Source organism: Schistocerca piceifrons, chromosome 3 (genome assembly GCF_021461385.2).
Source record: "Schistocerca piceifrons isolate TAMUIC-IGC-003096 chromosome 3, iqSchPice1.1, whole genome shotgun sequence".
Lineage (NCBI taxonomy): Eukaryota > Metazoa > Arthropoda > Insecta > Orthoptera > Acrididae > Schistocerca > Schistocerca piceifrons.
The window spans coordinates 700,223,717-700,248,796 of NC_060140.1; the positions used below are offsets into that span (position 1 = coordinate 700,223,717).

Sequence of the window (25,080 nt, forward strand, 5' to 3'; positions counted from 1 at the left end):
ACTGAACGTGGAAAGTCACTAATGTCAAAACTATTTTCCTTAAAACGAGAAAACTATTTTCTTGGCATTCTCTCTCCTGTAGCATTATTGCCAAACACAGCCCAAATGTTTCTAGTTTCTTATGCTGCTGTCAACCCTCTGCTGAAGTCAAAGAGAAGAATATTCGGAGATTTTTCCGATTTCTCCACTTGGCACTCCATTTACTAGCGTCCACTGCCCTACTCATTATCTGAAATTTATATATATATATATATATATATAAAGTCAAATAGTGCCAAATACAAAATTTCAAACGATAAATAAATCCACAGCAACATAAAAACAAACAACACTGGGAACTTATGCACCAACTTAATATTATTAAGTTAATGCAAGCTGGTAGCCAAACTGTATCTCAGCAAGAATATTATTGTTTAAGAAATGAATTTCAGAGGTTGAGACACAGGTAGGAGAGTCATCTTAGAAAGGAGCATTCACCTACATATGAAAGAAGCGAATGAGAGATAAATTTAACTGTGAAATTACTATTCTCCAGAGATACTTGCAAGTTACCTACTGTCAGAAGTACTGGAGGTGCGTGAATCCAAAGTTATCCTTCGCTAAGGCTTTCACTCACACTTAGCATGCAGCTCGTTTCGGCTGAAGTATGCGGCACTGCCAGCATTGCGAAGGTTGTGGTCGGTGAGGTGCTCTGAGCATTGAAAATGAGTCATACGCGCAGACGACTCTACGGGCGATCGAGGTTGTACTCGTAGCAGCACAACAAACGTGTTCATAGAAAATCAGCGAAATCTTACTCAACAGTTTAAACACATAAAGTCTTGTTACCTTTTTATGCGGAACTTTTGTTTGGATCCAGTCAGATTTCAAATGGGTGTCGGTTTAGATTATCGGTAGAAGGCCAGAATTCTGAGTGCTTTTGTTTGTTAGCTAGATATTTCTCGTAATGTTTCTCACATGCCTCTCATATGCCAAGGAACGTCACTACAATTATTATAATAGCCTTGTGACATATAAGTCACGTCGGAGCTAGTAAATATGCGTAAATCTCTAACTAAGCCAGCTACGTTGCATAGTAGGTCTTAAAACAGGAGAACAATAATTGTATTGGTTGCCCCGGACTTTCAACATAGATACTCGAGACGTGATTGTAAAGAGACGTGATTGTAAAGCGATGCGTCTGTATATCCCAACAATGGTACAACGAGCCTGTGAACGAAAATCCAGTCGTGCTGAATTGCAATCAAACTATCAATGTAAATTCAGGAACTAAATTTTTTGAGGAACCTTCTGCAAAATGCAGAAAAATGGCTCCTTAGAAGGATATAAACACATGTGTGTAAGTTGTAAGAGTGCAGGGTGTAGTGACGGGAATACCAACGGGTAACTTTACGGATGAACATCCTAATGCCAATGAGAAGACGTAAGTTTTTTCGTATCTTTGTTCTCGTACATTTCTCTCTACATGATAGTCATATGGTGACAAACTCAATAACGGCCGTAGCCACAAGTACGGGGGTGACAATTATTGAATTATATGAAATAAAATCGTCATAACTTCTGAACGGTTTGCGTTAGGACGTGACGTTCAAACTGCACGGTTGGCCGCGGGGCATGGTGAAAATTAGTATGCACTGTACGTAGAATGAAGGCTTTCACGACCGGGTGACATAGCTGCTGGTAAACCTTTCCGGATCCGAGGTCGAGGTCCACGAGAGGTTTCTGTTCCTGACGTTTCGTCCAGAACTGCGCTGGACAGCGGACTCAGCGGAGGAGCGCCTCTCAGGATGTCCAGCGCAGTCCTGGACGAAACGTCAGGAGCAGAAGAGTTTCCTAGACCACGATCTCACACCCCGAAAGGCTTACCAGAAACAGTCCGCTTTACAGTTTGGTTTAGCGACGAAGCCCACTTTTATTTGGATGAGTTCGCAACTGGGGGACTGAGAATGCGCATTTCGCGATCGAGAAGTCTCTTCACCCTCAGCGGGTGACTGTGTGGTGTGCAATGTCCAATCACGGAATAATCGGTGCGATATTCCTAGATGGCACTGTGACTACCGAACGGTAAGTGAAGGTTTTGGAAGATGATTTCATCTCCATTATCGAAAGTGACTCTGATTTCGACAAGATGTGGTCCTGGAGGAGCACTCTGGGGACCGCACTGTGGCTCTGGGACCCAGTGGCCACTGGCATGGGCTTCTACCGTCCGCCATACTCTCCAGATTTGAACACACGCGACGCCTTTCTGTGGGGCTATATTAAAGGCAATAATCGACCGGCCGCTGTGGCCGAGCGGTTCTAGGCGCTTTAGTCTGGAACCGCGCTGCTGCTACGGTCGCAAGTTCGAATCCTGCCTGGGGCATGGATGTGTGTTATGTCCTTAGGTTAGTTAGGTTTAAGTAGTTCTAAGTCTAGGGGACTGATGAGACTTATGACCTCAGATGTTAAGTCTCATAGTGATCAGAGCCATTTGAACCATTTTTGAAAGGAAATAACCCCAAAACCAATGCTGATCTGGAAACAGTCATTCAGGAGGTCATCTACATCATCGATGTTCCGACACTTGAGCGGATCATGCAGAATTTCGCTATTCGTCTGCGCTACATCATCACCGGTGATGGCAGGCATATAGAACATGTCATAACCTAAATCCAAATATCTGCAGTGACGATTACGTGTTGAATAACTTGTGTACACGCCGTAGTTTGTAACTAATTTACATTTTTACGTGTAGTTCAATAAATATCACCCTCTATATGATGAGTTTTCTCAGCGCTAAGACGAATGACGGACCACCTTAGAGTATGACAGGTCACCTAATTCTGCAGGAAGAAACAGTGCTTGCATTATTTTTGTATCCACTGGGGTGAAGATGTATTGAAAAAGGCAATACATCCGTTTTTAATGAGTTCAGAATGGTTCAAATGGCTCTGAGCACTATTGGACTTAACGGTTGAGGTCATCAGTCCCCTAGAACTTAGAACTACTTAAACCTAACTAAACTAAGAACATCACACACATCCAAGCCCGAGGCAGGATTCGAACCTGCGACCGTAGCGGTCGCGCAGTTCCAGACTGTAGCGCCTAGAACCGCTCGGCCACTCCGGCCAGCTTTAATGAGTATGGTGTAGAATTATACAAGGTATTCCAGGAGGAATAGTCAACATTCAAGAACATGACAGGACCGCGTATTTGAAGCAAAAACTTCGAATGGACATTTGACCTATTCTCAATGGTTTCCGACATAGAACACACTTAATGTACATTTGTTTTTGTGCCAATGGCGCGCACGTGTGTGTCTTACCCACCTAACCTTCTTGTTCTGGACCTGCTTATCTCGCTCAATTCAACTTCTTTGGCCGTGATGCCTTTCTCCCATTAAACCAGCCCACTGAACGCACACTTGTCTGTGTTGTGTAGTGAGTGAAGCAGTATGAGGGCTTGAGAGAGTGTTGAAGAGAAACATCGGCAAACTGTGTTTGTACACACGCTGGTTAAAATTCCTAGACTAATGAAGGATATGCATGTATGATATACATTTACGGCTTCTGTGATGGTAGTACTTCTGATACTTTCAATGAGTACCGTGGGCGCTTTCCGGCACCTCGCATCTATGATTGTAGGATGTTTACCGGTGTCTTCAGCACACTGCATGAAATACATATTCTAGCACTCCCATCTATCTACTGAACATGTAGTACAACAACCTGTGTAGGAACTGCAAAACCTTGTTTAAATGGTGCAGCGTAGTCTAACTACCAGCACGCGGAAATTTTCTTCATGTTGGCGAAAATATAGAGACTTGAATTTTGTCACTGGTTAATGACAATCGTCATTTGTTTCAGTTAATACCATTCAGTGATTAAGCTACTTTTACATGGAATGAAATCAACGACACACCGAATAATCATCCTTGATGGCCGGAAAATCCGCACGCTAAAGTGGAAACCAAATTCTAAGTTCGTTTTTCGGTCTCTGTTTGGTGTGGCATTATCGGTAATGTGTTGATAGATGCAGTCATTTTATAAGAGCTTATCACGGGACAGAATTACTTGCCTAGTTTTGAAAATTGGTTTACTGAACACGTTAAGGACGTTCCTTTGTGCACGCGGACTACAATGTACCCAGCACGACGGATCCGCTCCACGTTTCTCAGATTTGCAAGGGAAAATCTCAACAGGTCTTACCACTATTGCTGGATTGGTCGTGGTAGTACAATTAACTCGCCACCAAGATCGCCAGACCTTAAAACGATTCGATTTTTGTTTATGGGGTTGTATGAGTTTCAAAAACGAAAGTTGAATACGAGAGATGAACTGCTTGGCCGCATCATTAGGGAACGTGCCGAGGCACTTACAAGGGAACCTCCCCATCGCACCCCCCTCAGATTTAGTTATAAGTTGGCACAGTGGATAGGCCTTGAAAAACTGAACACAGATCAATCAAGAAAACAGGACGAAGTTGTGTGGAACTATGAAGAAAATTAGTAAAATATACGAACTGAGTAGTCCATGCGATGATAGGCAACATCAAGGACAAGCGGGGTCAAGGAGCGCCGTGGTCCCGCGGTTAGCGAGAGCAGCTACGGGACGAAAGGTCCTAGGTTCAAATCTTCCCTCGAGTGAAAAGTTTAATTTTTTGTTTTCAGTTTATGTGACAAACTCTTATGTTTTCATCACTTTTTGGGAGTGATTATCACATCCACAAGAAAACCTAAATCGGACAAGGTAGAAGAGTCTTTTTACCCATTTGCTAAGTGTACAAGTTAGGTGGGTCGACAACATATTCCTGTCATGTGACGCACATGCCGTCACCAGTGTCGTATAGAATATATCAGATGTGTTTTCCTGTGGAGGAATCGGTTGACGTATGACCTTGCGATCAAATGTTTTCGGTTTCCATTGGAGAGGCACGTCCTTTCGTCTACTAATCGCGCGGTTTTGCGGTGCGGTCGCAAAACACAGACACTAAACTTATTATAGTGAACAGAGACGTCAATGAATGAACGGACAGATCATAATTTTGCGAAAATAAAGAAAGTAAAATTTTTAGGCGAGGGGACACTCGAACCAAGGACCTGTCATTCCGTAGCTACTCACGCTAACCACGGGACCACGGTGCCCCTGAGTTCACATTCTCCTTGATGTTGCCTATCTTGCGCACGGACTACTCAGTTTGTATATTTTACTAATTTTTTTCATAGTTCCACACAAATTCTTCCTGCTTTCTCGATTGATCTGTGTTCAGTTTTTCAAGGCCTACCCACTGTGCCAACTTATAACTAAATCTGAGGGGGGTGCGATAGGGAGGTTCCCTTGTTAGACAAGCAATGCAACATTTTCTCCCAAGTGTGCACACATGACCTGAAGTTGAGAGTGGGAGATTCGAACATTTGATGTGAACAATACAATCGCTGTAATGTGGCATGTACGACAATGCTTAGAAGTGTAGTAAGTACAAGGGACGTTCAATAAGAAATGCAGCACATTTTTTTTCATTGGCCAATTTCGGTTGAAAAAATGCAAATTTGCCTTCTTCAGCATCTATAGTTGGTGTGTGTGATTTGAGGTTTTCGGGCGCTAAGCACCTATAGTTCCAAGAAGTTGCAATATATGGCGGCGCTATACGTTACCTTCAAAACGGCGTCTGTAACGGAGCTGCGTTCCAAGCAAAGAGCTCTTATTGAGTTTCTTTTGGCGGAAAACCAGCTGATCCTTGCGCAGCATGTGGAAGTGATTTCCAGACGAATAACTCAAGCTGTCTGTTGTTATATTAGCTACGTTTGGGCACTGTGTATTGCGGAGAAGACGTTTTCCGTACGACAGAACTGCATATCGTTTCGCCTTTAGCATTTTGTTCTGGATAACATTCGTGCATGGCGTTCAGAGATAGTGAACTGACGTATAGCGTAATTAGTCAAAATATGTCGTTATCAAAATTTTCTGATATATAGGTGACCCTTCTAGTCATAAAATATCATAGGTTTTTGTTAAGTGCTGGGATTTTCTTGGGCGGTGCAAATGTGTACTCACTGATCGCCTTCCCCAGTGCTCTAATATTGTCACTATTTAGCCGGACGGAAGCATAGCCATATTCACAATGCCGATGCGCAAGGTCTGAAGTTGTAGCTCTTGTTTTGCTACTAAATTTTTGATGTGGAAATAAATTTGCACAACTTTTTCTCCGCGATGTTTGTTCGAAGGCGACGTGTATCCTCTGATCGCTTCTTTCACTGGACCGAAATATGACATCCTTTGTCAAGATCCGTTGTGCAACGCTGTTCATCCACGCTTCACACGTAATTAGATAATGAGAGTGTTATGGCACAAGCTGCCCAACTGGTCGCCATTTCGCTCTACCTGTAGGTGAAACGCAAATTTCGGCGGAATTAGTTCCCAAATGGTTCAAATGGCTCTGAGCACTATGGGACTTAACATCTATGATCATCAGTCCCCTAGAACTTAGAACTACTTAAACCTAATTAATCTAAGGACAGCACACAACACCCAGTCATCACGAGGCAGAGAAAATGCCTGACCCCGCCGAGAATCGAACCCGGGAACCCGGGCGTGGGAAGCGAGAACGCTACCGCACGACCACGAGCTGCGGACAAACAGTTCCCATATTACAATGGATTTCTGGCGCTACAACACTTCAGGAATGGGAAAGCAAAAGAATTTTCTATTCTGCTTATCGTACTTAAGCTGTCGGACAAACATCCTTGGCTATAATCTTCCTTTCAGTGCAAAAAAGCAAACGATAAGTGTGCCTTTGTGTGTGAGGGGCAGAGGGTAGGGGATAGTGGGTGGGGAACGGGGAGGAGATGTTACCTGTGAACTTCAGCACCGATTGTACAGATGAGCATTAATTAATTTTGAGGGCTATCCATGCTAAAATTGGGGTCGCATTGTTGCTTGATATTTATTTAATGCCAAAGGAGTAATTACGCTGTCCACCAAGCTTTATTTCTTACATTATTTCAGTGTCTTCTGCACATAAACAATGTAGCGAACCTCTGGAGTAGATACAGCTGTGCAAGAGTCTGCAAGCGATGCCACTGGCTAGAAATGATTCCCACCACTATGACTCACGCGAGTAGAGAAAGAGAGAATGCCTGCGACCGCTGTAAAAGAAACTGTGGCGCTTAGCGTGGCGTGACCAACCGTGTGACGAACTCTCTAGCTGAAAATTTATGATTAGAGCCACGCTCTGCACTTGCACGAGACTGGAACGAGAAAGTAATCGAGGAACAATTGTTACTAAATCAACCAAAGCTGAAGAACCATGCAACGAATTGAATCCATCTTTGTGGACGACGTTCATAAAACTGTAAAACAGTGGTCGCTGAATGGGATATAAACTGTGTCAGAATGAAAATTACCGAGAAAGTCTCTAAGTTTCCATGAACCTGAAATGTTCTTCATTATAAGACTACGAATTATTATCGTTTTGTGTGACATATGTGGAAACACTAGTATCAAGCACGGCATGGACTTATCTTCCAATAAATCGGATTACCAGCTAACATCAACCACCTAGAAACACTACTCCGCTCAGTAAAGAATCCATTACGTTGAGCACTCTTCAAACAGATGCCTGCTAACATTCAGAGACTTTTCTTTCAATAAATAACTGCAAATTAAGCAAAATTTTAATCGGTTCCGAGATCACTAGATCGCTGTGAGTCAGTGACAATTATAGAAATTAAAGTTCTAAACGCACTGCCATCTGCATTAGTTTTTCCGTAGATCAATGGATGAGGTGACATTATACCATTGTAACTGAATTTTGTACCTTTTCATCATTAGTATCCAAACATTTGCGAAAAGATTATTGGATGCACCACGGTAATACCCTTAAGATGATCGGTACCAGGCTTCAATACCAAGTTTCACTTATACTCATTCCACACCTTTTCTTTGTTCGCAACGTCTTGAATAATAACATATGCACTGCACAGTTATACATTAAACACGAACCCATTGTTTGGCTCAAGGCATAGTATTTCTTCAATAAGCCATTTCGAGGACGGAACTGCGGTATTCATGGGCAGGTTTCCAGTGCTCAGCAATACCGTATATGCACATCACAAGCATACTTAGGAGCACCCTGTTAGAGACTCTCTTCATATAAAAGAAGTGAAGGTAGCAAAAAAATTTTCATGTCATCCCTGATCTTCTCGATCCACAGACAAAGCAGAAACGTGTACCGAATAATCTACAGGTTTTAGTAGCCTCAGGTCTGACTTCGCTTTTTTTAAATTTTATGTTATTGGAATTTCTAAGCACTTGGATACCCAATACTGTTTGCGTGAACATTTCCCGTTTTCACATTTAATGATATGCAACTGAGCTACTGATTTTTGCAGAAAAATTTCTTAAGCAATTATAAGCGTAGAAACACTGAGAGCTGCAGAATTTAGGTCACAGCATGTAATCCACAAAATGGCTCTTGAACAATGAGTCGTTTCACGCTACTCTAACACAGCATCACTAATTACGATCAGTGAGTGCAAATGCCATCAGCTATAGGAGATAGAAATGTTTTGAGTAGCTGGAAGATTTGGAGGATACAATTTCTCACACAAAGAGGCAGTAATATTTGTTGTCACAGCGTTGCATCAAACTAAGATGAAATACCTACGAAAACTACTCGTAAAATGTGTGCGCATTAGGTGCCACTACTTTAGCAATCCCGGCGTTGGGAAGTCTACTTCTAATATCACAGTAAATATCGCGTTCTTTGAAACGAAGACATTTCTGCGCGTCGCTCAATAAAGATTCACTTCCAAGAACGACGAATTGTTTTTTACGACTTTATTGAATTTTTAGATCCGCCATGCACCAGGCTCCTTTCACTCACTACCAGACAGTGTGTTATTTGATGCCCATGAAATTTTTGATTTCCCTTCTAACATAGGTGTTAACAAAAGTTTCATACTCGTTGATGAATTTTGTGTTTATGGCAGATTTTTCATGATCTTCTCCATTAATCTAGAAGCAGAGTTTTATTCTCCGCCCCGTAATTGAAAAAAATCTTTATCTTTTGGAAATATAAGTTTCCCATCTACACTAGTCTTCATTGTTTTTAATTTATTTATTCACATTTAATAATTTTTCGACTATTTTCATCGTCGCAGCCCCATTCTCGTAAAAAGAGCTGTAACAGCGACACTAAAATTACGTACATATATGACATACACTGGCCAAAGAAGGCAGTTTTTAAAGCAATCGTTAGGTATTCGGCTGCGTAATTCAGGAAATCTTCGAAAACATATCGGTAGACGGGTAAGGATTGGGTCCCCGTTTTCACCAAATGTGAATCCCGACCCTTATCAACATGTGAGCTCGTGTGTACGACTGATATTTTACATCACCAGTCTGGCTAATAATTAGTGAGGAAATGAAATGTTGACACAGGAATCTTGAGAAGGCATCTGTCAGTTGTCGATGCAACAACTGCTCTTTTCAGCAGAAATACTGTGGTGAAATGGTCCGGAAAAATGCGAGACCTGCCCACTTAGGAAAAGTTGTCTGCCGATCGAGATGCAGGTAATCGGTTGCACAACACAGGAGCCGGTAGTCGCTCTCCCAAATATGAGGATCGCTTTCGACGATGACCTCTGCAGCTGCAGGGCCGGGCTTTCGTTACGTTAGGTCTCTCAACTCATTCCGGAAGTTTTGCGCTGAGACCGTAAATTACGACATTCTTCCCACGGTTGCCTTCTTTATTCCTTGACTGATACACCTGCTGAGACCTCAGCCATACACCCAATAAATAGTGAAAATTGCGCATGTAATATGCTACGCAGCTGTTACTACGATAAAGTGAGTTGTGACTTGGGTAAATCATAAGAAAGTGTGTTTTGTAAAAGAAATGATGAACCCATGTGGATAATGGTACGTAACTTAAATCACAAACAAGTAGATAAGTTGCCTGTGAAGACAAAAAATAACATTTCGTAAACGTTTGGAATGTGACAAAAAAGATTTAAATTTGAGAACGGTATTTTCACGGCGACGTTTTTGGATGGATGTTAACGGATTTCTAGTCAAGGTAGATTTATGTGTAACCTCAATGGTCGAAATCTTGAGATTACATACAAATTTAACACCGTCAACACTATTCAATCTGTGACATATTTCTTCAATATTTAAACATGATTAAATCATTTAGTTCACAAATGGGCAGCTGCGTCACCCTTTCTACCGGGCGGGCATAGCAGTTTGTGAAGTTTGAAAGAGAGATGCTAACATCCAAAACTTTGCATCAAATAGCGAGGCACGCAGTGGCTAACGTGTTAGTGTAACATGTTCAACGATTGGTAGTGAAATACAGGAGTACCTGAAAGAGACAAACGTTTGATGTGGGACCTGGCAGTTGACACTAGACACTGATATTTGTAACTAATTATACATAACAGGCGGAAAGGCCAATTTTTGTTCGATTACACGATGGGCATCAATGACCGGAAACTGCAACTACAACTCATCTGGCAATATACTCATTTTTTTATTTGATTTCTCAACAACAATATCGTGATGTCGTAAGACGACGAAGATGATGTTGAAAAACAGAAATGAATTATAGGTATTTCTTTTACCTTCCATTGCTGATACAACAAAGTTTTTCATTGTACAGCAATTATTATGGAAAAATAAGTTCCCGAAATCAGACTGCGAATAAACCTAAAAAAAGAAGTTTGGCGTTCGATGGAGCTTAGTCTTCTCAAAATGGTTTATACAGCTGTCTACTGACTCCAAGCAAACACCCTGTGGAAACAGATGAAGTTTTTGAATTTTAATGTGAATATTACATTCGTTAACAAGGTATGTATACGATTTAACAAAATGCGATGAATGCTCAATAAGTAATGCAACACTTTTTTTCTCTGCCAATTTCGGTTGAAAAAATACGGAAGTTATTGTGGGATCTAGTGGAATATTCTCCCTTCGGCCCCTGTAGTTTCAAGAAGTTCCTATAGGTGGCAGCGCAATACGTAACCTTCATAGCGGGGTGTGTTTCAAGCAAAAAGCTGTCATCTTTTCTTTTGGAGGAAAACAAGAGCATCGTAGACATTAACGGGCGCTTGCAGGAAGTCTACGGAGACCTGGCTGCTCACAGAGCCACTCATTCTGGAAATTTTGCCTCCCTGGGCAGGGCGTATGTCATCATCGCAGTAAGATGACACAAGCCTGTCCGATCTCCCGCATGCAAGCCAGCCGTATACAGCTGTGACTCCTGCTGTATTGGAACGTGCGCACACTCTCATTCGAGGTGATCGACAGGTTACGATCAAAATACCTCGCTGCTCTCTGGCACGTCACTGTTGGTATTGCTGACACATTCGTCCATCAGTGGGGGCACTTAAAGGTGTGTGCCCCCACAACCTGTATCTCGCACCACCGACTTCCATCTGTTTAGCCCGATGAAGGACGTACTCCGCATTCTGTGGGAAGCAGTAATTTGATGATCGAGAGGTCATTTATGCAGAAAGATGTTGGCTCCGACATCGACCAGTAGAATGGTACCATGCGGCCGTACAGGTCATCCTAGTAAGTTGGTGTAAAGGTCTTCGCGTTGTACAGAGATTATACTGAAAAATAGGGTTTTGTAGACAAAAGTGTAGGGAATAATACGATGTACTGGAATCCTGACTAAAAGCAACCCGCCTTCAGAAAAAAAAAATGTGTTGCTTTACTTAATGAATGTCTCTCGTGAAATATCTCTTTGAGTAATGAAAACTTTACAAACTGACAGCTTGTTTGGACGAGACAAAAGCCCAAGACTTCGCAAATCCCATAACATCTGTCTGTAAAAATATAAAAGCACCAAATACCAACTCACGTCACTAAAATTAGAAAGTGGACTCACCAATACCACAATCAACATTAAGTGAAGAGACCGATACCAAATGGAGAGAAATCCTATAACTCTACAGACGCTGCAAGGTTTCATTAACACTGGGATGAATCTTTCACTCTGGACCGGAGTGTGGTTTATGAAATCTTCCTGGCACATTCAAACTTTATTAGATTGCAACATGAATTTGGGACTATGATTTCGCAGTTGATGCTCTTATCGTCTAAATTATAGAATAGTTAAGCTGGTAATAACACGGAGTGCGAAAGACTGACCTGAGGTTTCGAATCCCGGTCAGGAACATACACTGCCGGAAAAAAATTTGCAACCAAGAAGGAGTTATGAAACATAAACCAAAGCTGTTAGGCGTCTTTCTATATCTCAAAGATAATATAGATTCAGATTTCTCTCGAGACGCGTAAGAATGGCGGCACTATGAGGATGCAAATCAGGTTCGTTTTAAATTCACGCTGTAACTGCCGTGAGCTTTGTTGCCCTTGAGAGTGATCTTGGTGAGTTGATGTTAGTCATGAATACCTTTAAGGCTGTTATCAACATATCACCGAATAGGGCTTCGAGAAGCTGGATGGTCCTCTGCGATACTGCGGAGAAATTTGGCCACTGTTCATGATTGCTGGCAGCGGTGTTCACGGGAGCATACGGTCGTAAGAAGATCGAGGCCCGGATGGCCACGTGACACTACCGAGACCGAAGACTGTCGTGCTCCGCGCATGGTTCTGGCGTGAAGTACTGCATCTGCCGCAGCAGTCTGAGTCGCAGTTGGCACCACAGTGACACAACGAACTGTTACAAATTGTTACTTCAAGGACAGCTCCGAGCCAGACACCCTGTAGCGTGGAGTCCACTGTCATTATTTGCGATTGAAGTGGTGGCATGTGAGAGCTCGTTGGAGGGTTGGGTGGAGGTCTGCTGCGTTTTCTGATGAAAACTGGTTCTGCCTTGTTGTCAGTGACGGCCGAGTGTTGGTTAAAAGGAGGCCAGTAGAGGACCTGCAACCAACGCGTCTGTGGGCTAGACACATTGGACCTACACGTGAAGCTACGGTCTGGGGCGCGTTTTCGTAAAATTCGCGTTGTACAGAGATTATATTGAAAAATAGGGTTTTGTAGCCAAAAGTGTAGGGAATAATACGATGTACTGGAATCCTGACTAAAAGCAACCCGCTTTCAGAAAAAAAAGTGTTGCTTTACTTAAAGAATGTCTCTCGTGAAATATCTCTTTGAGCCATGAAAACTTTACAAACTGACAGCTTTGGTTATCCCATGCGGCCTCACTGCAAATTTGTACGCCAATTCGGTGAATCCACCTGTTGTGCTGCCATTCATGAACAGCGTTCGAGGGGGTGTTTTCCAACGGGATAATGCTCGCACACGTACCGTTGTTGTAGCCCATGCGCTACATAGTGTCAACATGTTGCCCTGTCCTGCTCGATCACCAGATCTGTCTCCAATCGAGCACATATCGGACGTCATCGGACGACAATTCCGGCGTCATTCACAACCAGCATTAGCTGTTACTGTACTGATCGGCGAAATGCAACGGGCATGGAGCTCCATCCCACATACTGACATCCGGCACCTGCACAAGACAGTGCATCCACGTTTGCATACTTGTGTTAAACATTCTGGCTGTTACACCGATTATTAATGTTCAGGATTTCACATTTGCGATGGAGTATCTCCCGCTTACTTTAATCTGTGATCTTGCAATATTAATCATTTAAACATGTTGCCTAGACAAAATGTGTTCTAGAAGTTGCAATATTCTACATTAATTGCTTTTTTCTGTAGTGTATGTTTAATTAGATACACTACTGGCCATTAAAATTGCTACACCACGAAGATGATGTGCTACAGACGTGAAATTTAACCGACAGGAGGAAGATGCTGTGATAAGCAAATGATAATCTTTTCGGAGCATTCTCACAAGGTTGGCGCCGGTGGCGACACCTACAACGTGCTGACACGGGGAAAGTTTCCAACCGATTTCTCATACATAAACAGCAGTTGATCGGCGTTCCCTGGTCAAACGTTGTTGTGATGCCTCGTGTAAAGAGGAGAAATGCGTACCATCACGTTTCCGACTTTGATAAAGGTCGAATTGTAGCCTATCGCGATTGCGGTTTATCGTATCGCGACATTGCTGCTCGCGTTGGTCAAGATCCAATGAGTGTTAGCAGAATATGGAATCGGTGGGTTCAGGAGGGTATTACGGAACGCCGTGCTGGATCCCAACGGCCTCGTATCACTAGCAGTCGAGATGACAGGCATGTTATCTGCATAGCTGTAACGGATCGTGCAGCCACGTCTCGATCCCTGAGTCAACAGATGGGGGACGTTTGCAAGACAACAACCATCTGCACGAACAGTTCGACGACGTTTGCAGCAGCATGGACAATCAGCTCGGAGACCATGGCTGCGGTTACCCTTGACGTTGCATCACAGACAGGAGCGCCCGCAATGTTGTACTCAACGACGAAACTGGGTGCACGAATGGCAAAACGTCATTTTTTCGGATGAATCCAGGTTCTGTTTACTGCATCATGATGGTGGCATCCGTGTTTGGCGAAATCGCGATGAACGCACATTGGAAGGGTGTATTCGTCATCGCCATACTTGCGTATCACCCGGCGTGATGGTATGGGGTGCCATTGGTTTCACGTCTCGGTTCGCATTGACGGCACTTTGAACAGTGGACGTTACATTTCAGATGTGTTACGACCCGTGGCTCTACCCTTCATTCGATCCCTGCGAAACCCTACATTTCGACAGGATTATACACGACCGCATGTTGCATGTCCTGTACGGGCCTTTCTGGATACAGAAAATGTTCGACTGCTGCTCTGGCCGTCACATTCTCTAGATCTCTCACCAATTGAAAACGTCTGGTCAATGGTGGCCGAGCAACTGGCTCGTCACAATACAACAGTCACTAATCTTGATGAACTGTGGTATCGTGTTGAAGCTTTATGGGCAGCTGTACCTGTACGCGCCGTTCAAGCTCTGTTTGACTCAATGTCCAGGTGTATCAAGGGCGTTATTACAGCCAGAGGGGATTGTTCTGGATACCGATTTCTCAGGATCTATACAGCCAAATTGCGTGAAAATGTAATCACTTGTCAGTTCTAGTACAATATATTTGTCCAATGAATACCCGTTTATCATCTGCATTTCTTCTTGGTGTAGCAATTTTAATGGCCAGTAGTGTACAAGTCATTGCAGCAAAGTCCGCAGCTCGTGGTCGTGCGGTAGCGTTCTCGCTTCCCGCGCCCGGGTTCCCGGGTTCGATTCCCGGCGTAAGGGATTTTCTCTGCCTCGTGATGACTGGGTGTTGTGTGATGTCCTTAGGTTAGTTAGGTTTAAGTACTTCTAAGTTCTAGGGGACTGATGACCATAGATGTTAAGTCCCATAGTGCTCAGAGCCATTTGAACCATTGCAGCAAAATTAGTCAGGACTAGGTCATTCAGCTTCGGCAGTGCATTGAGCGGTGTCGTCGTGTGCGTGTTGCAGACAGGATGAGGACGTGGACTCGGCTGCTGGTGGCGGCCCTCGCGCTGAGCTCAGCGGCCGTCGTTCTGTCGGCGCCCGTCCCCGAGGACGAGACGGAGGCGCTCGCACGGGACGAGCCCGCCATCCTGGCCGCCAAGCAGCAGCTCGTCAAGGTCAGTGCTACCTCGTTAGAGGGATCTGTGCAGTGGTGTGACTACTTAATTGTTCCAGAGGACGGTCACTACAAAACTTCTGTTGGCTAAAATATTCTGTATGTAAAACAGTCCCACAGTCGCATCTTCTGGGTGTGGGTGGGGGGGGGGGGCGGGGACTATTCAGGAGGATGTCATAGGAGAAACATAGACGACAAATATTTCAGATAAAAAGAGAGCCAAAGCTGTTAAAATATGGTGGCACAAATAATGCTGAATATTATGTGGTTAGATCGGATAAGTAATAAAGAGAAGGTGAGTCGAATTCAGGAGAACAGAAATTTGTTGCGCAACTCGATTAAAATGAGGGATCGCTTAATAAGCAACATCCTCAAGCATTAAGAAATTGTCAGATTAATTGTCAGTTTGGTATTGGAAGAAAGTTAGTGGTTTAAAGTTTCTAGAGGGAGACCAAGGATCGACAACACTAAGTAGTTTCAAATGGATGTAGAAGGGTTATTCAATAAGAAAATGTAAAAAATTCTTTTAAAGGAATCTATTAGGAAATGGAATACAACATTTGTATGTCAACGTATTCCCCCTTGAGCTGGACAAGCTTCTCAACTCCAAAAATTTTTTTGGGGCCATGTCCGTAACCGGTTATGCACTGCTGCCTGGAGTTCCTACCAAAATTCAGCCACTAAGAGCTCCATTCAGTGGGTTAAAAATGTGATGCTCTGAAGGTGCCAAATCTTGGGAAGGGGGTAGGGGTATGGAGGGAGTGGCAATCACACGAACATCAGGTCTCGCTGCACTCGTCCATGGTCTTTCCTTCCATTCTTTCATTTATGATGTCAACTCTTCTGCAACTCGCATTACAAACACTTTCTTGAAAATCAGTACGTTATGAACAATATGATGAGCTAATTCGGTACGAATTTTCGTCATAGCTGCAATATCTCCCACTGTAATACGCCTGTTTCCCTGTATCAGCTTGTCAACTCTTGCAACGTTGTTTTTAGAGAATGCATAGAGAGAGCCCATCTGGTCAATCTTCAACCTTTGTTTCACCACGTTTGTACGTATCTGCCCACTCGCACACTTGTGTTCGACTGAAACAATTTTCAGCATCTTGCACTGCACTGTCATCCGACGGTGAATTTCGATTGGTTTCAACTCTTCAACTAACAGAAATATAATTACACTCTGCAGCTCCACGGTGGTGCAAACTTGTTTCCCAGCATCCCATTCGTGACGCAGGTGTGCCAGCCCCAGTTTATAATGGTTCTAGGACACCACCGAAAAAAACAAAGAAGAGCAAATTTTTCTGAAGTTTTGTATTTTTTATTCAACCTTTCTTATTATTTATCGAATGTTGTGGTAGTTATGCAAAGATGAAGAGGCCTGCACAGGGTAGACTAGCTCGAAGGGGTGCATCAGGCCAGTCTTTAGATTGAAGACCACAACAACAACAACATCATCTAACTACACACATCAAAAGAAGTTTTGCATCACCCAAGCTCCCAGAGTTTCCTATTACAGACGGTGACTGTGGATATTGTATCACAGACTCAGTCCCTTTGACTATTCAGATATGTCACTCAACGCGCCCAAAGACGTAAACACCCATGCATGAGCAGCGATTATTAGACGGAAGAGGTCCGACAGCCGATCAGTTCCAGTCATTCCACCAGGAAAGAGATACACGGCTCGTGTTATCTGCAATCATGCCTGGACGGTCAATACTGCGATCCGACCGCGTCCGCATTGTTACTTTGTGCCAGGAAGGGCTCTCAACAAGGGAAGTGTCCGGGCGTCTCGGAGTGAACCAAAGCGATGTTGTTCGAACACGGTGGAAATACTGAGGTATAGGAACTGTCGATAACATTCCTCGCTCAGGCCGTCCAAGGGCTACTACTGCACCACATAACCGCTACCTATGGATTATGGCTCGGAGGAATCCTGACAGCAACGCCACCATGTTGAATAATGCTTTTCGTGCAGCCACACGACGTCGTGTTACGAGTCAAACTGGCATGATGCGCAACTTCACACCCGACGTCGACGGCGTGATCCATCTTTGCAACCACGACACCATGCAACGCGCTACTGATGGGCCCAACAACATACTGAATGAACCGCTCAGGACTGGCATCACGTTCGCTTCACCGATGAGTGTCGGATACACCTTCAACCAGACAATCATTGGAGACGTGTTCGGAATCAACCCGGTCAGGCTGAACGCCTTAGGCACACTGTGCAACGAGTGCAGTAAGGTGGAGGTTCGCTTATGTTTGGGATGGCATTATGTGGGGTCGACGTACGCCGCTGGTGGTCATGGAAGCCGCCGTAACGGCTGTACGATACGTGAATGTTATCCTCCGAATGATAGAGCAACCATATCGGCAGCATATTGGCGAGGCATTTGTCTTCATGGACGACAGTTCGCGGCCCCATCGTGCACATCTTGTGAATGACTTCCTTCAGAATAACGACATCGCTCTACTAGAGTGAACAGCATGTTTTACAGACATGAATTCTATCCAACATGCCTATGATAGACGTGACGTGACCCACCATCCACTCTGAGGGATCTGCTCCGAATCGCCGTTGAGGAGATGGACAATCTAGACAAACAGTGCCATGATGAACTTGTGGACAGTATGCCACGACGAACACAGGCATGCATCAATGCAAGAGGACCTGCTACTGGGTATTAGAGGTACCGGTGTGTACAGCAGTCTGGACCACCACCCCTGAAGGTCTCGCTGTATGATGGTACAACACGCAATGTGTGGTTTTCATGAGCAATAAAAAAGGCGGAAATGATGTTTATGAGGATCTCTATTCCATTTTTCTGTACAGGTTGAAGAACTATTAGAACCGGGGTGATGCAAAAAAAATTTTTGATGTGTGTATTTTGATGCGGTCATCTTCGTTGTTCTGTTGGAATATCTGAGAAAAGCGGTTGCATTCAAAGTCTTAATTACCAGTCGTATGTATTCCAGTCATCGTCTCCCTCTGAAAAGTTTGCTCTGTATGGATACCTCTGCTTCCATGGAAGTTACTCCCTGATGTATTAACACAGGCCCTATAGCCCCATCACTTCTTATAGTTAGTCGTTTGCATGTATTCGTCTCCTCACCGATTCCTTTTCCTTATGAGTCCACTTGATTCTTCTGCAACAACAAAATTCAAACACTTTAATTCTGTCCTTTTCCATGATTCATTTCCATATAATGCTGTGCTCTACTGTCGGTAGTTTTCCTTATATTTGATGCTCGTAGGCTTATTTTGGGGAAAAATGCTCGTTTTGACCCGTGATACTCTACTTCGTACGTCCTTCGTGCACTCCTTTTATTTCCTCTGGCAGGAAGAAATAAATAAAATACATTAAAATTTTTAGATGTACTGGGCGGTTACAAGTAAAATACAGCTGCTCGCAGAAGTCCAGTGTGGGTTGTAATTACACTAGTATGGCAGTGAAACTTGGTAATGCGTTAATGTGGAACTGACTTACTGTGGAAAAAATTCGTTTCAATTTTCGCCATCTGGCATCTTTACGTCTCCGGTGAAATTAATAATAAAAAATCTCTTATTTCCTCTTTTCTGCCCACATCCATTTCGTAATCCATTACGTATGGATCTTTTTATACGTCTTTCTCGCATTCACAGAGCCAAATTTTTACATGGTGGCCAAAATTGGAACTAATTTCTTCTTTCGTAAATCGGTTCCGCATTAACGCATTACAACATCTACCAAGTTTCACTGCTATGCCATTATTACAGCTCGCACTGTACCTCTGCGAGTAAGTGCACATTAATTATAACCATCCTGTACATTACACTGTTAGCAGGAACTGACACTAACTCACTCGATGTAGCTTGGCTAGTCACTGACCTGTTTCACAAGACGTCCGTTTCTTGCGGCACCTTCTTTGTTGACTGAAGTCCATACCACGATCTCCGGCCCCTGTACGGTAACAGGTCACTCATGTTGGGCAGAGCCTGCACCTTACAGGAAACATCGAGAGAGAAGCCAACCGAATAGCTTCCGGGGCTCCTATAGTGCGCAATGGATACTTAAGAGTTGACCGTCTACAACCTTAATTTTTCTCTAACTCTACTTGACCCAGTGGTCAGCGCGGTCTGTTTGAGATGCAGGCCTTTGTAGGCCTTGATAAATCTCATCCAAATTACAGAAAGGTAGTAGAGGGGTAGAGAAGTTCACAATTCGAAACACGAATCAGAAGGGAGATTGAGGTTTAATGTATCGTCGATGGCGACGTGCAGGCTACAGACACTTGCTCAATTGGAGAAGTATGGCGATAGAAGTGAGCTGCGACCACGTCGGGAACTATACTGCTGTTCGCCACAATGGCATAGAATGGCTTGCCTGTGATCGGAGCCTCTCCCTAAGGAAGTGAGAGTCTAGTGCCTAAACTAAACAGCTGCATCACGCAGCTCAGCTTCATTAGGCAAACAACAAGTGGAGCCGTGGTAATACGTGGCCCTGCTTCGTACAGCGGTGTTTAAGCTCATTCAGTTCTGTTTGCGTGACAATCCAAAGTGCTGTGGCGTAACCGTGGTCTCCAGAATACTGTTCTTGCAGGAGTTACGGCACTTGAGGGGACACGCTAGTTAGAAAGCTGCACGTAACTGTTACCGTGCATTCTGGGCAGTCAGCGGGAAGGAACAGGCGGCCGGCTGTAGCTGAGACATGACACGGCGGCTCGCTCGCCTGGCAGAAATAATCGCCTGGCGACGTTTTGCGCGCAAGGGTGTAGCGGCTGGCGCGGTGACTCAACAAGCGCCGGGCGGCCGCCGCCCGCCGTAGCGGCGTTGAGCAATGCGCGGGACATGTGTGCACAATGTGCGAGTGCGTGTGCGTGCTTGTGTGTGGCCAGCCAGCGTCACGTGGCTCCTCTCTGGTGGTGTGGGAGGCGACAGCTGCACGTGCTACAGCTACCAACCATGTCAGTACAAGCTGAGGGTAACAGCGAGCTTCTCTCTAGACCGTGAAGGTCCAAGGGATGTCTACCGGCCGTCGTGTCATCCTATGCTTTGGGCGAGGAGGATCACTTGGACAGCACACCGCTCACCCGGCCACTTTGCACACGTTCTATACTACGCAGCAGCTACTGCTTGCTCAGTCGGCTTAGTGCACCCGTACAAGTCCTCCCATCCGAAAAATCTTTGGCACTGCCGGGAGTCGAATCAGGGTCATCCGCATGGCAGCCATCTACGCTGTCAGTCAGCTACGTAGGCGAACAATTGAACGTAATAAGTACTTCAAATTATTATTTTCTTCTACTGTTACTGTGAAAGGGGCCTTTCTCCGCTGTGCTGTGCCGGTGAACTACGTAATTTTAGCGTTATTTCTCGGAAAAGTGAAGTAAATGTTATTCATTTCACATGAAGGAAAAAGCCCAACGTTTGTTCTCCGGCACAAAGACGCTGTTTTGGAAGAGGAGTCTAAGTAACATTTCCTAACCACACACCGTTGAAGATATTGTGTTGTGGCTTCGGAAAGGCTAACGAGAACCAGTGGACCGAAAAAAACCTAATGAAGATACTCTGAAAGAGGCCAACGAGCAGAGAAACCTCATATCAACTATCCTAAAAGGCAGACAAAAGTTTTCGAACATTCTTTGAAATACAATTAGTTCTTAACATACATACTGGAAGCCAAAATTTTAGTGGATAACACCAAGGGGAGGCCAAGAGATAAGATATTCGAAGTACTGAAAAGCAGAAATTATCGAGAAATGAAGAGGACAGCAGCAAGTGAGCGACAACGGTTTCAGCTACAAGAAGTATTGTTTAGAAGAAGAAGAAGAAGAAGAAGGAGAACGAGATGTGTACACTTTAAAGTAGAAGGTAAATAATTGCAGGACCATATATTTCCACAAATGTATGCATTGATATCAGTAGAAACTTCCAAATATTTCAGTATTTGTGTGGTACAGTTAAGAAGATATTGGAAACAGAAGGTCGGAGACAGTATTTGAAGTCTATAACGTAGGTCTGAGATATGAATGTCGAATACTAACATAATTTCCGGCAAGAAGAACAGAGATGGAAAAATTGAAATTTGTTAGTCTCGTATCAGGCCATAGGTTACTGCATATGAAGATGAAAGCAAATACGAGACAGATCTGAAGAGGCTACAACAAGATGTGGGAAGAAAAGGAAGCAACACTAAGCCCAAATAGTTGGGGCCAGTATTCTTAGATACTGCTGTAAGTCAAAACAAGGGAGGAGAAGAGCCGAAACCTCCAATGAAATGCGATCTGAGCAAATTTCGATGTCTTTGTCAAGTTAAGGAGCTTAAATCCTTAATCCGTGCAAGAAGATAATTAGAAGAAACATTGCCCTTTATACATGCAACACGAAACCACAATTTTTAACTGAGAGACGTGTTCTAATCAAAGTTCATGTGAAACACTAAAGGAGACTGAGAGCACATTCAGGTAATTCATAAAAAAATTACTTGTAAAACGAGTAGATTGAAAGAGACTATAACCAGAAGGTGTCACCCATCCAAAAACTCTTTCCCCAACTCAAACGAGCGTTGTCACTCTATCATTATGTGGTAACCAACAACCTGTCAGTAGATAGATGGGATGGAAAAGGCACCGCCAATGTACTGTAATAATAAGTATATCAGTTAATAGCGCGAACAATTTTATCAATTTTACAGTAATTTCAACCTCTGGAAAATGATGTGACAGCATGTTTCCGCAATTTTAGTATCATAGCTAAACCTCCCCTTCTCTACTTTGCGAGTATCATTGCGAATGTAGATAGATGGCTGTGCAGTATGTCCATTCATTGTTTGTTGTTGAACACATAAATCAACAAAGCATACCAGGCAGTGCTCTATATACATTACTGGCCATTAAAATTGCTACACCAAGAAGAAATGCAGATGATAAACGGGTATTCATTGGACAAATATATTATACTAGAACTGACAAGTGATTACATTTTCACGCAATTTGGCTGCATAGATCCTGAGAAATCAGTATCCAGAAAAATCCCCTCTGGCTGTAATAACGCCCTTGATACACCTGGGCATTGAGTCAAAAGGAGTTTGAATGGCGCGTACAGGTACAGCTGCCCATAAAGCTTCAACACGATACCACAGTTCATCAAGATTAGTGACTGTTGTATTGTGACGAGCCAGTTGCTCGGCCACCATTGACCAGACGTTTTCAATTGGTGAGAGATCTAGAGAATGTGCTGGCCAGGGCAGCAGTCGAACATTTTCTGTATCCAGAAAGGCCCGTACAGGACATGCAACATGCGGTCGTGCATTATCCTGTCGAAATGTAGGGTTTCGCAGGGATCGAATGAAGGGTAGAGCCACGGGTCGTAACACATCTGAAATGTAACGTCCACTGTTCAAAGTGCCGTCAATGCGAACAAGAGGTGACAGATGTGTGTAACCAATGGCACCCCATATCATCACGCCGGGTGATACGCCAGTATGGCGATGACTAATACACGCTTCCAACGTGCGTTCACCGCGGTGTTGCCAAACACGAATGCGACCATCATGATGCAGTAAACAGAACCTGGATTCATCCGAAAAAATGACGTTTTGCCATTCGTGCACCCAGTTTCGTCGTTGAGTACAACATTGCGGGCGCTCCTGTCTGTGGTGCAACGTCAAGGGTAACCGCAGCCATGGTCTCCGAGCTGATTGTCCATGCTGCTGCAAACGTCGTCGAACTGTTCGTGCAATGGTTGTTGTCTTGCAATTGTCCCCATCTTTTGTCTCTGGGATCGAGACGTGGCTGCACGATCCGTTACAGCCATGCGGATAAGATGCTTGTCATCTCGACTGCTAGTGATACGAGGCCGTTGGGACCCAAAACAGCGTTCCGTATTACCCTCCTGATCCCACCGATTCCATATTCTGCTAACAGTCAATTGATCTTGACCAACGCGAGCAGCAATGTCGCGATACGATAAATCGCAATCGCGATAGGCTACAATTCGACCTTTATCAAAGTCGGAAACGTGATGGTACGCATTTCTCCTCTTTACACGAGGCATCACAACAACGTTTGACCAGGGAACGCCGATCAACTGCTGTTTGTGTATGAGAAATCGGTTGAAAACTTTCCTTATGTCAGCACGTTGTAGGTGTCGCCACTGGCGCCAACCTTGTGAGAATGCTCTGAAAAGCTAATCAGTAGCATATCACAGCTTCTTCTTCCTGTCGGTTAAATTTCGCGTCTGTAGCACGTCATCTTCGTGGTGTAGCAATTTTAATGGCCAGTAGTGTACATTGTCATCTGAGTGTATCTTCTGGTTGCTCGCATTTTCTTCCAGTTAGTGTATCTATGAGAAAGAGTTCAGGACGAGTAAAGGTGGAAGGACGACATAAAAGCACTGTGGGTTCGGAGTGGCTTATGGGGGAATCAGGTTAGGTATAGGAACTGTAAGAAAATTCAATTCATTCATGACGGAAGCAGCTAACAAAGTATTAGTTCGAACAGTAATAGAGAATCCTTGTTAATCCGGGGTACTTATCGCGTAAGATTAGAAGAGTCGTCTTCACATGATCTCTCTTCGTTTACTCAGTGTCATAGTTTCATGAGACGCCTTGCGGATCTCGGGGTACCTACTGTTATGATTACTGAATGTATATTACAAGATGTGTCAGGAAACGTAATACTCAAAATCAGACCATCAGAGGATATTTGATCCCATCTGGCAGTTTACCGGCAGTTGATCTTCTTGTGCATCGTTTGCGGGTAGATTGATGGATTGGTTGAGGGCGGGTCTGATGATAATTCGTGATGTTCTACCCATCGTACTCGGTAAAACAGCTTTGGGATTAGGTATGGCGACTGGAATTGTATTTTGTCTTTATTTTGCCCCTTGAAACTGGTCTCTCGGTGTCAGGAATTGACCAGCTATATTAGAGTGCAGATGTAGCAATAGACGTGAAGCGTGTGGTAGTTATGGTCGCCACTCACAAGGAAACGCAATCCAACGAAAACTCGGGAGACAAGCTGATGGTACAATACAAATTCAAAGAGGCTCTTGCTGCTCTATTACGCAGCAAAGAAACGTCTTTGTAAGAGAGTAAAAGAAACGTGAAGATGACCTCACCAGTGGCTCCGATTAATGAAAAAAAAAAAAAATGGTGAAGTCGATGAGGTGCTGCCTTGTAGAAGCACGTTATGCTGCACGATTTTTTATTCTGTGTTCCTCACTGAATAATTATGCAAAATAGAGTAATATAAGTCAGATGACTGTAGTTAATAATAATAAAATTTGTCCGCAGCTCGTGGTCGTGAGGTAGGGTTCTCGCTTCCCGCGCCCGGGTTCCTGGGTTCGATTCCCGGCGGGGTCAGGGATTTTCTCTGCCTCGTGATGACTGGGTGTTGTGTGCTGTCCTTAGGTTAGTTAGGTTTAAGTAGTTCTAAGTTCTAGGGGACTGATGACCATAGATGTTAAGTCCCATAGTGCTCAGAGCCATTTGAACCATTTGAATAATAAAATTCGACTGAGGGCTTTCAAAAGCATGGGCAACGGC

At 43.9% G+C, this 25,080-nt stretch overlaps 1 protein-coding gene across 1 annotated transcript in view; it reads left to right on the forward strand.

Moving 5' to 3' along the window:
- The window catches only part of LOC124788977 (loricrin-like), a 127,740-nt gene that overhangs the window by 12,776 nt on the left and 89,884 nt on the right, over nt 1-25,080 (forward strand). Inside the window, exon 2 of the mRNA XM_047256266.1 lies at nt 15,394-15,545. Coding sequence (XP_047112222.1) covers nt 15,399-15,545 — 147 coding nt within the window. The 5' untranslated portion in view covers nt 15,394-15,398. The remainder of the gene's footprint in view (nt 1-15,393; nt 15,546-25,080) is intronic.